The 12294-nt window shown below is 40.4% G+C and overlaps 1 protein-coding gene across 2 annotated transcripts in view; it reads right to left on the bottom strand.

Moving 5' to 3' along the window:
• Positions 1-12294, bottom strand: part of plxna1a (plexin A1a) — a 262803-nt gene that overhangs the window by 110267 nt on the left and 140242 nt on the right. For both annotated transcript variants that reach the window (XM_069694062.1, XM_069694063.1), the window contains exons 6-8: positions 10900-11023; positions 10452-10605; positions 8962-9061 (exon numbers count right to left, since the gene is read on the bottom strand). In XM_069694062.1, the coding sequence (XP_069550163.1) occupies positions 8962-9061; positions 10452-10605; positions 10900-11023 (378 nt within the window). The remainder of the gene's footprint in view (positions 1-8961; positions 9062-10451; positions 10606-10899; positions 11024-12294) is intronic.

The raw sequence follows: 12294 nt of genomic DNA, 5'->3' as shown, positions 1-12294 counted from the left end.
TAAATTAATAAAAAACAAAAATTGTCATGACATATAAACATTTTGAAATTAATTCCATTTCTCCAAGACTATATATTATATGTCTTAGTCCCCATGAATTACTATGTGAAAAAAATATTTATATTTTTAAACACTCTAGTTTTACAAAAAAAAACAGTTTAGAAACACTTGGACTAATTTTTGTTCCACTCCACCTAAATACAGAGCAGCCAGACATGATGTCACAGTTTGGTCAAGATGGTAAAGGCACCAAAAATAGTAAAGTCCTTACAAAAGTATTATATTATATATATTATTATAGTGAGGAACCCAAGAATTCAACATTTCCCACGAGTGACAACTGGAAGGGGGAACCTGATTAGGTGGGAGAAGCATATTCAGAGGGATGTGACAGAACACAGTCTTTCAAATATGAGTCTGACACAATGTCCAAGAGACAGGAACTATGCAAGAATAGGGAGTACCCATGGACAGTGGCAAGTAACTGATTTGCGGAGCGAGAAAAACGTGTGCAAAACTGGTGCAAGGTCAGTGTCCATGCTAAGAACACTTTAAGGTTTGTTTTGTAACTTTATAATGTGGGCGATATACAGTACGTATCAGGATAACTCTGGAATACCAGCAATAATTGTTATACTTGTCCATAACAGTCACTAATGCATATTATTAGTAATGACTTTCATTGCTAAAGCATAACGTTATATCCACACTATGTTTACAATACTCCACTGCAGCAAGGAGTGAGACAGAGAAAACAGAAGTGAGCACGTTTCTTCGCCACAGATGCTGCAGTCGTCTGTCTCCTCACTTGCCTGCAACATACTCAGGCACGAGAACTTGCATGTTTCCTCTCCCTGAAAACTGGAGGCATGGTGTGCTGAAGGCAGGCAGGGTGCATACATTTTGTAATTTAATTAAAAATGTAATTCACCATAATGGAACATTTTAATATGCTCACTAAAATGTGTAAAACAAAAACTAGTACCTGTCATGTTGCATTATCTGATGCAATATTGGAAAAACACATTTATTTTCTATTAATAACATTTTTTGTATATTTTGCCTTGAAAACAACAACACCATCTAAGTCTAACTTAATTTCCATGAAACCAAATTTAATTTAAATGTTCTCTTACTTATAGGTGAAGTTTGTTCACAACTTTAAAAAAGAGACAACGTATATTTCCTGAATGCTACATATAGCTGCATCAGACAACATCTATTGGGCATTTATTATCCTGTAATGTGAACCATATGTAAAGAAAAAAAATATGTGTAGCAACATCAAGGAAACAAATAAAGACCTCATCAATAACTTCTAACTTGCTCAGTATAATTAGCCCACAACACTGATGGAAACTCAGCTACTATGACCTGAATTATTTATAGATAAGGTACGAGGGAGAACAGTTACCAAGTGAATAAAGGAAGAGTTGAAACACAGAAAAGAAAAAAAAAAAAAAAAAAGACACACTGACAGGCCGAGTGCACCAACGCAGTCACACAACATCAAATGTTTATGGTCAAATCTCCATAAATCATGTTGGAATGACAAGTGTACCCGCAGACTTGTGCATTCAGACTTTATTCCAGCTGTCAGCGAGGCCAAGGCGGATGCTGAAAACAGCCAAGAGAGAGCAGGAAAGAATCCTTGGCGATCCACTCCTCCCTTCTTATTCTCCATGCTTGGCGGCTTACAGTGAACTAAGCTGGCAGACCAAGATAAGCCTGTTTTTATATAACATTTGGTTTCTTTTTTTTTTTTTTTTTTATTCCTTCAGAGTTGGAGAAGCGAAATGAACATATACACGTTCGAACATGGATTACCAGACAAAAACAAGGTTATCATGGCGACTAGAAAGAAGAAATGGAAGGCTAGTTTAGCTTTTTTTTAAGATAAACTAACAATTGTTCAATAGTTGATAACAATTTATTTTTTTTTTTGTTCAAAGTCTTGCTTTCATCGAGTGTTTTCAAATCAGTGTTGTATTAAATGACACTGTGCTTTCTGGAACAAACAGAAAGTCTCCACTTCATAATCTTTATCGGCATATCCCTCTAATTTTAATAAAAGCAGGTAAAACACTTAAATTCAAGCTGCAAACTTGACAAAAACAAGCTCAATGTTAAAAACAGTAATTAAAGATTGACAGAAGTAGATCGGTTCCATCAGTATAAAAACTTTAATTTTCTTTTTCTATTACAACAAGTCCTGACTTTGGGGTCCTTAAGCCACTTCAGCACTGAGCGTCACTTAACTGGTTTAAGAAAAGCACGCTCTAATTACACGTTCTGTCAGTCCTGTCTCCCGTACGCTGTCACTGTACTCAATCAGACCTCCTCCAACACCCACAGTCACTGCTCTCTAACTCACGTGCACACAAGGAACTGACTGGGAACCTGTGGGGTCCTTTTTATTTACCCATCAACCACCTGTCACTACATTCCTATACTAAAATGTGAGATGAGCTTCTTGAAAGCAGCGTTCTCAAGCCTGTTTTAGCTAGCTGTTTTGGTTTTGTAGCACATTTAATTAACACCACGTCCAGCAGAAGCAGTTAAATGCTTTTAGGAAGGAAGCTTTGAGAAATCACCGGTATGCTACATGTAGGTCCCCAGCACTAAAGATTAAAGAGTCTGATAATTCCCTTAATAATTGGTGGAGCCAAAACAGAGCTAATAGAAAAGCTAATATTGGAATACAAATCCAGGTTAATGTTGTGTCATTCCTGCTGGGTGTGTAATCACAACCCGGTAGGATACCAAAGTGTTCATTACACCCACCAGTCCACTACAGGATACTGTGACAGTGTCTCACCTCTGCGTAAGGTGCCTTAGGTTTTGTCACCAAACTACAAGGTTAAGTTTAGGAGAAAAAAAAAAACTACTTGGTGAGGGTTAGTGTTAAATCCTTATTGACCTCCTTTGACCCTGGTCATACGTGTGTGTACTTTTCACGCCAAGGTGAGGCAAAGCGTTGCACGGACACGGTCTCTTCTACAGTGTTATGTATTACATATTTTGGTGTGCCATAACAAGGCATAAAAGCATTAAAACAAATTGTAGGGCAACATGAGGGCAGCGTATCTCTTTTACTACCATGCAGAGGGCAAATCCTGACTCAGTTTTAAATCTGAATGTATCCCTCTTTTATGTGAAAGTTATCAATGCATATCAGTCAAATCTAGCCATGCGAATCAGAATACAATGCCATTGATATAAAGTTTGACATCTATTTGATTTAACAATATACACATGTCGCTATCCTATCAGTGACAGATACAGCACAGTGATTCAGGCTATAGCCAGTGCACAATCAGGTAGGTCTTTCCTTGGAAAAGAAAAGAGAAGAGAAGAAAAGAGAAGAACAAATATTTTCCAATAGCATGGGAATAACAGTCTAGAGAAAGAGGGACACTTTTCAGCAGTAAAGTCAAAGGGAAATAAATCACAATACCACATTCACTATTATGACTGACAAGTGATTCCTGACAAGTCTAGTGCAGAAACACCACAGTAATGAGCCACCACGGGGGTTTAAAACCGGGGCCTCCAAACTGAAGGACAATTGCTCAGTTCACAATGCCACCGTGCTGCCGGAAAGACTGACTTTAAATTGGATTTCAGTCTAATCCTTGCTCCGTCTTTGTCCGTCTGTCCTTGGTTTATTCAGATTTTCAAGGGTTAACTCTGAAATTGCCCACGCTAGAGTGACAAGAGGGATGGCTGAGGCTTCATATAGCCAGAGATAAGCTAGTGAGACTGAACTGCAGCATGAGGTTTATAATCAATGCCAGTGGATTTCCATTGGGAGCAGGGTGGACTGAGGTTATGCTAACAGTCTCATGTTTGTTAGTAGAGCTGGTGAGCCAGTTCCTCCTCACTATTAACCCTGGGGTTTATCGATTTCTCATTGCGGGGACGTGTACATGCATTTGCAGGAGTGTGTGCGCACGCTCAGGACTACAATAACACACACTTGGAGGACTGAGACAAACTTATACACACAAGCTGTCACCCGTGTTGACATCGAAGCATTCCTCTGGGTCACCTGGGCAGTGGAGACTTGTCCTACAGTAGAGCTGTCAATGCCTGGACAACTGGCTTGGGTAAGTGGCTGCGCTGCTGCAATGTAGTCAATAAAATCCCCTGCTATTTAACAAGGCCTAGCAACAGAGCCGGGTCAAATGCCTTTTCATCTTCTCCGAGCTTTTGTTCTAGCGAGGCTGAATCGATGGAACAAAGCTGTTGATATGCGAGCAATGGCGCCGCACAAGCGTATATGAAAGCGGCGAACGATCACATGCTCATTTAATTCTGGTCAATGTGGATAAAATCACAGATAAAGCCACTATGCTTTCCTAATTGGGAGGCTAAGCTTTTATCTAATGCACCCCAAAACAAGTGAGCATGTGCTGACCCAAATGAAATAGGCCAGTGACCCATTTTAAGGCTCAAAGCTTAGAGCTTTAATGGCCTAATCAGTACTTGAAGCAGCTATAGGCATGTTGTGGTTCCGATTAAAACTTCTGATTTGTTTGACATCCGACCTTCCCGATATCTGCCAGTCTGCCAAATGTATAGTGCTTAGATCACAGATAAGACTGGCTGTGCTTTGTGATCTATAAATAGGCTTCTCTGTGTTTTATCCAATAAAGCTCCAAAGTGAGCAGCAATAAAATGATGCATACATCATTAAGTTATACAGCACAGGCGCCAAATGAGAAAGTTTAGATCCTCAAAGGGGACGGAGGCTCATTTGAAGATATTATTACATCTTGTCACAACAGCAGTGTCCAAAAGCCTGCGAGACTCAACCCTGGGTTTAATTAAAGCAGGTCACATTCAGTGAAAACTGGACCAACAACGACTGTCTGAAAAGCTCACATTAACAAACGGTGATGTATTGATAGAAAAGGGTGACTCCAAACTGTTTACCACAAGATGAGTCCAAAAGTTGCCAGTGGATCAACAATGGGGTGACAGGCAACGGTCTGCCTGGAAATGAGAGCCCTTTCTAGGGGCTGAGGTCTGGGCCAGTTCCCCTCCCTGGATTGCCTCTTTTCACTGCATAGAATCCATCCCTTTCATATTGTAATGGTCATGGTGGCCTGAGGCTGGGGCGCTAACCTTTTTGCTGTGGGACGCATTATTCCTGACACAATTGGCACAATCTCTGTCTCGTTGGCTAACACTGCTTTATAGCTCTCTTTTCCTCTTCACGCCTCCTTCTCAGTTGTCTTTTCTATCGCCAGCTCTCAGGGAACGTGAGTCTTCTTCCCCCTCCAGCGCTCTCCCTCTCCCGTTTGTTTCTCTTCCTCTCTTTAAATATGCATTATTCCTCCTCCCGCATGCTCAATTAAACTATTCCAAACCTCTTTTTTAATGCAAATTTCTAATATTGTAAGAGCGTATGTAAATAGCTCACAGGGTAATTTGCTTTGCCAAGCCTGTGCCTTCTGTCTCTGTGTGATCCTTCTGACTGTGCGTGCACCTGTTTGTGCGTTTGCATGAGTGTGTGTGCGGCTGGTGCTGCATCCACCTTCGAGAGTTTATGGGAAGTTTCACGCGAGCTCGTCTGAGCGCTCGCCTGCCGGCTGCTCTGCTTGTGCATCTGTGTTGATACTGTACGTCTGTGAGTCTGCCATTGTGAGTGCTGCGCAATGCTTTCACCCGCCCGCCACGATAACTCCATTGTCAGCCGCTGAACGGCGCGACTCTTGCGCCCGGCTTCCTGCGGGTATAGGGTCAAAGATTTAGAGGTGAGGGGTGAGTGGTGTGTAATATGTGGGTTTATGTTACAGCTGCTGCTGTAATAACTGCACTGTAGTTTTACAGTCATGTGGAGTCGTGAGGGGGGCCAGCAAAGCCAACATCAAAAGGCCTAAACAGCAGCGTGCCTGTTTATGCAGCAAGGAGAGGAGGACGAGGTGGGTTAGTTAATCAGGGGTACATAGCATTAACACACACCCACACACACGAGTAAACCCATGTCCTGCATGCCAACAACTGTGCATAAATAGACACTAAAGTGCTCATTTTGCTGTTACTTTGACACATCCTGCATGCTCTTTAACTCACAAAGAGCAAACAGAAAACTCCAAACACAGTGACACAGGCATTCACCAAAATGAGTCAAAGCCATTGAACTAGGCCTGGAGGCCCTAAGAAGTGGCCCAGGTGAGCCGTCTCTCCAAGCCCACTCCATTATGGCCACCTCCACACAGGCACCCTGGCTAGAGCTAATTAACGGCCTATTACTATGCAGATATATGCGGGGCCAAGAGCAGAGCACAAGCAATAAATGGGCTTGATGAACGAGAGAGTGGCAAGAAAAGAGTTGGGGGAGGGATGGAGAGGGCGAAGAGGGGCTGGGGCCAGGGGACAGAAAGACGGGGAAAATGAGGAAGGTGGAAAGACAAGAAAGGAAAAGGGGCCATGGGGCTGCAGGGAGTGAGGAGAGGACAGTGGCGAGACAAGTGCACTTAACACTCTTTATGAGTAGCCGCTTTTAATGTCGGTGATTCAGAAAATAAAATGGGACTGTAAAACTGGTAGTTTGCGTTTTAAATAGAGAAACCAACGTCTAAATTAAACTCCTTAGCCATGCGTGTGTGTTTCCAAAAGTTCCCGTTGTGCACAAACGGATTACAGCACCGTAACGCAGATAGAGAAGGGGGAAGCAATAACCTTCATGAGTATGTATTCTATGTATTCAGGTCTTGATCAACATCAGCACCTGTGTTACACACTGTTGTGCCCAGCAGAGAGACAAAATTGTGGGTCAAATTTTGAAGAAACAAACAAGTGGTGGAAAGCCTAATCCAGTAGAGTAGTGAGCTGTAGGGGTGGTGAGGAGCTACATTTGTTTTGATGCTGGTGAACAACTTTGTGAGAAAGCACATTGCCATGTTGGAGAACCCACTTTACATTGCGTCACAGTGTAGGTTGTTTGCACTGAATGTTTTCCCTCAGACGCTTCAGAACATCAGAGTTGAACGCCCTGGTTGTGCTCCTGACCCAACGCACCTTCTTCGGTCTTGGACAATGACTTTCTGCCCCTCTAGAAATGCAAATTTCACTCAAAACACCTCGTCTGGCTCGTTGCGCCTTTACTGTAGACTTTCTGAAGCATTCATTGCCAAGTTTGATGCAACATTTAATGAAAATTGTAATGGTGAAATCGCTCCATTCATGTCTCTGAACGTTTTGATCACCTCTGTATTCTTTAAAATCAATTACTGGTCTATTGTCTTTACAGTTAGATCCAATGAATACACAATCATCCAATCAACAGGTGTATATAGAGTAAATGAGTTTTGTGCACATCTTTAGTAGTGAAAACAACCTTTAAGATACCCTTATTCTTATTTGAAGATATTTAAATTAGGTAAAGATTAGCAGACAAAGTAATGCTCGTATCAATCTGTGCTTGGCAAGAGAAACAGGAATCCACTTTGAGTGTCCTGCATTTTCATTTCAGGTGTATTGACACAAAGTCCAAATACATGAATGTGAGATGTGAATCTGTGCCAGGTGGAAGAAACTTGAGTTAGAGAGAGAGAGCGAGAGAACGAGAGAGAGAGAGAGAGAGAGAGAGAGAGAGAGAGAGAGAGAGAGAGAGTGTGAAACTCCGGGCAGTGAATCCCACTCAGTGACTTCAGGGGAGCAGCCAAGAGTCATTTAGCGAATGACATTTTATTTATTTTCATTTAACCTTTATTTAACAAGGCAGGACAATTAGGAACACATTCTTCATTCATATATCAGGCTGATCTCACTGCTGCTCTCTCTAATCTCCCCCACCTTTCTTAGTGCAAGTTCAAGTGAAGATCTACTTCACTGGTATGAAAAAAACACTATTAGAACTAAATAATTTAAGAATTATAAAGGTCAGTGTTTTTGCTTTGTGTGCAATTTTCCGATTCTCACATTGTATATGTGGTGTACACTGAATTAAACAAGGTTCAATCAAACACAACCATGTTGTTGAGATCCTGTCGAGGTAACTTCAACCAGTCATTCTGGTCTACGAAGAAATATTTAGTAGTTTTTCATAAATGTAACAAACTGAAAGTGGTCTGAAAAGTGAAGCCAATGTGCAAGTGTCTACAAGTGCAATCCGACCAAGGGGCGACAAACTAAAGACTTCAAAACAGCAGTTAACAGAACCAATAGGTGACTTCACTTGGCTGGTTCACTGTTTTGGCTTACTGGGACATTCACTGGAACTGAGCCATCGTTAATACATCTGTGCATTACTCACTACGACTAGTCAAAATGTCTGAAAAAGGTCTGTTATTCAGCTCGACACAAGTTTAGTACTAATATTTCATCAATGTATATACTTTTGTAGCTTGAGTACCATTCATAACAATTAAAATTCCTCTCGTCAACATATTAGAATAATAATTCCTATATGAAGACTGTATATTAGTCGCTGTCTATCCTTTCCAGCTCTTTTTTAAATACCAGATTTTAAAAACAAAATATGTAAAACCTGCATTCAAACCAATGCTGAAAGTCAATCCGTATTACTATTCTTCAATTTGGGATAATTAATTTCCAAGGAACACGTCTGATGTGTTTTAGCCTCCCAAGCTTGGCTGCTCTTCGAGGTCTTGCATGGTTAGGAATCGATTTATTATTTCACTCACCGGTGGCCCCCTCATTGCTTGGGATTTAATTAACTAATTGATTTGTAAAAAGCTTGAATACATTGAACAATGAATTAGCAAAGGTCGCATGCTGTTTTCTCCATTCCTCATTATATGAGTTATTAGCAGGCCAATATTTTAGCATAGTTGCTTTTGGTAAATAACCCCAGTGACCCTGTTCATTGATCTTTTTTTTTTTTTTCCCCAGTGTGCATCTTGTCGTGTGTGTAATATCATTGCATATCAAAAATATTTTTGTATCACTCCTCCCCCCTTCCTCCTTAGCAGTAAATGCTCAACTTACGATTGGTGGACACTGCAGTTGTAAAAGACAAAGTCCACGCTGGCAAACTTCTTCCCCGTCTCCTTCGACTTCAGATACAACTTTATTACACGTTGGTCGCCTACGAGGGAACACAAAAGACACACATTGTATATTATTACTGCTGTTTTCTACAGTGGTCTTGTATTTCCATAGTCCTTTTATCCCTTAGAGTTATAATGCAGAAAGTGTATCATGACCCCATGATCATGCCCTATCCCAAGCAATGTATTCTGAAATGTTAGCAGTCTCATTTTAAGTGTTACTTGTCATTTCCGGTATAGCTGGCATTTTGGAGCCACAGTGTTTCTGCTAGAAAGTAAGCACAGCCTCAAGCACAATCAATACCATTTGTGAGAGAAGTTCTCAGTAGAGGAAACAATTCAGCTGTACATGCAGTACATTAACAGGTTTTCATCAGCAAATCTAAAAATCTGTTAATTATAAGTTTGATAATAGCAAAGAAATGGGTGCAATTGAAGAGAAGAATGTGTCATGTTCCACACAGCTGAACGAAGCAAACAATTTATACTAGCAAGAAACCCACAATGAAATTGAGTCATCTTCCTTCGAAAAAAAAAACTTGTTTGTGATTTGTTTGAAATGTCAGTAAAGAAAGTACAACTTTCGCACGCTGTGTGATTATATAAAATGTCAAGTTATAGCAAACCAATTTAGAGATTGGGATTTAAGAAGTGTTCAATGTTACCAAAGTTATCATGAAGAAGAATACATTCCTGTCATGTGTTTTCACTGCCTTTGCACCTTTTATCAGATACTACCTGCCTCAAGTTAGCAAGCCCTGCTCACAGCCTCTTAGCTATAGCAACAACATTCACAAAATAATCATAAATTATAGATAAAGAGGTTTACTTCCTCTATACTATCTTAATTAGCAGTAGCATCCAGCTGGTTTATTTACAGTAATCTACAGTAATTTACAATAATTTTAGCACCATTGTTGCTCTGGTGTACATAAACTGACTGGCAATGTTTTTCAGCAGCAGTTGTTGTGTTTGTTAATTTCAGAAGGGCAGGCTTGTGATTGGTGAAAAAGACAGGGATGCAGTGACTATTGACCTTAAAGTCTAAAAGTGACACTATGAAATTAAATGGCATGAAATTATAGCGTCATAGTGAAAAAGGGAATTGTGAAATACAAATGTCTATGATGACACTAACATCATTTATACCTAATGCTATTGTTTTTAATTTCAAAACGTGTTGCCTCATTTTTATAGTTTACAAAAATAATTCATATAACTATTTCATAATGTATTTTTTTTGTCAATTTAATTAAGGTTATTAATACTTTTTTTAAACATTTTTATTATTAATTAAAATGGTTTGTGATTTTTTTTTTTTTTTTTTTTTGGGGGGGGGGAGCCCCAAGAACAAAAGCAGAACATCTGGGAAGTCTAAACTAATTACATAATTTTATGAATGTGTTATTTCTTTGTTTTTGTGTTTACCCTGGTCTCGGGTGATGGGGGCAATCTCTTTTGTTGAGGGAGACAGGCAGAAGATTCTTCCACCATAGATGCGTCCTTCTGTCTCAACATAGTCCTCGAAGGAACAGTTCACTCCTGCAGACAGACTCGGCACGTTCTGCGCCTGAAGTACCAACTAGAAGAAAGGACGGAAAGCGGAAAGATGAGGTACAACAGGAATGCAAATCAATATACTTCATGTGATGCCCCACAGCAGAAGATGCTGCTCAGATATGTGGCTCAAAACTCACTTTTCAGCTCATACTCAAACTGATTGCCAGTGGTGACACAAAAACGAGCTTTATTTAATCTCATTTCACGACTATTTTGTTCTCTTTGGCTGTTCATCTTTCATCGTCCCGCTTCACCACATTACACGTAGAATACACAAATCTAAACAGATAGAGAAAGATATGACAACACCCTGTACCTGCACTTCTGACATGGTGACAGAGATGGTGTCAGGCAGGACGGAAAGACGGACACACTGTTCCACTCTGGTGGTGAAACGCTGAGGCTCATCTGCTCGCTCGCAGTGATCCTTCCTCGAACATCTGGAAAAGGAGAATATACTGCAGTCACATCTCTATTTAAAATCCATTTAGCATTAAATTCTAATTTGTTTGGTATATTCAATTTCCATTAATCCTGTTTCTTGGTTGTCCTTGTTTGGTCGTATTATATTTTGTCTCGTATCATACCGGTCCAAATTTGGCTTTCTTATGCTCAGTGCTTGTTACTTGGGAAACACAAATTCTCCTTACACACAAAACTGTACACACCCCGGGTTGTTTGGAGTGCAGACATCACTGAATTGGTGATATAGAGTATTTATTGAACAACTCCAGGGTGCTGAGTTTCAGGCAGAGAGTCGGTTTATTAGTGGGTGCACGGATGCATGGAAATTAGAAGTAAATTAGGAAGGTGCATATGAACAGCCTAAGCAGTTAAAGGGCTTAACACAGCAGTAACTGGAATATATCGTGTTAATGGGGACATGACAGCCACAAATGCAGGGCTTTTTCAGGAGTGTTGTGAAAGACCTATAATGTTTACAGGAGACAGAAACAGTCTGGTTATTACAACTTTTAAATCTTGACAATATGCAGATGCACTTGCAGTTGTAGTATATGTAACCAGGGTTTGCATTAATCAAAATTAATCTAGGGTTTACCAAAGCTCAAGAGTGCTGATAAATTACTTTAAACACTGTCCATCATTATGACTAATAAAAAAAAAATCATGGTATAGCATAACAGTCTAATAGCAGAATGTAAAAACAAATAGAGCATGGCGTTGTTTCAGACAGAGCACTGATGCTGCACTTGCATTAGCTGATTTGTACCAGCTGCTCATTCATGCGTCACAATCAGTGGCTCATTTATCAGCTACTTGGCTACCAACTGACAAGAGATTTCCAACCATATTAACACTGGTGTACACGTCACTATAACACATCACTATTAGTCCGATGATGGCTTCATGCCAGTCCTTTTAGGGCTGTAATTTTTTCACCCCAGCTTTTTCCTTATGAGCTTTGGTAGTGTTGACGTGATTAAGCTCTACAGTCTAAGGCTGTGTTCAGACTGCAGGCAAATCGGATCAGATCTGAAGGACTGACTGTCCGCACTGCTATTTGCAAGTAAACAAATCGGATTTGGTGTATCCAGACATCACCAACCTATCTGCATGGGTTGCTATGGCAACGATGTACAAGCAGCTTCGATGGTGACGCGGCTTCCTAACACGGAAGCTGCCGTCACGGAAGTGGCAGCAGACAATTTATTTGGGCTTCTGTCCGTGGACTGTTGTTGTCTTTGTCCTC

The sequence above is a fragment of the Brachyistius frenatus genome, unplaced genomic scaffold, assembly GCF_029030835.1.
Source record: "Brachyistius frenatus isolate BFR_SWC_R1_liver_20210118 unplaced genomic scaffold, ASM2903083v1 Contig_16, whole genome shotgun sequence".
Taxonomy (NCBI): Eukaryota; Metazoa; Chordata; class Actinopteri; family Embiotocidae; genus Brachyistius; species Brachyistius frenatus.
This window is presented reverse-complemented; position numbering and strand designations above follow the sequence as displayed.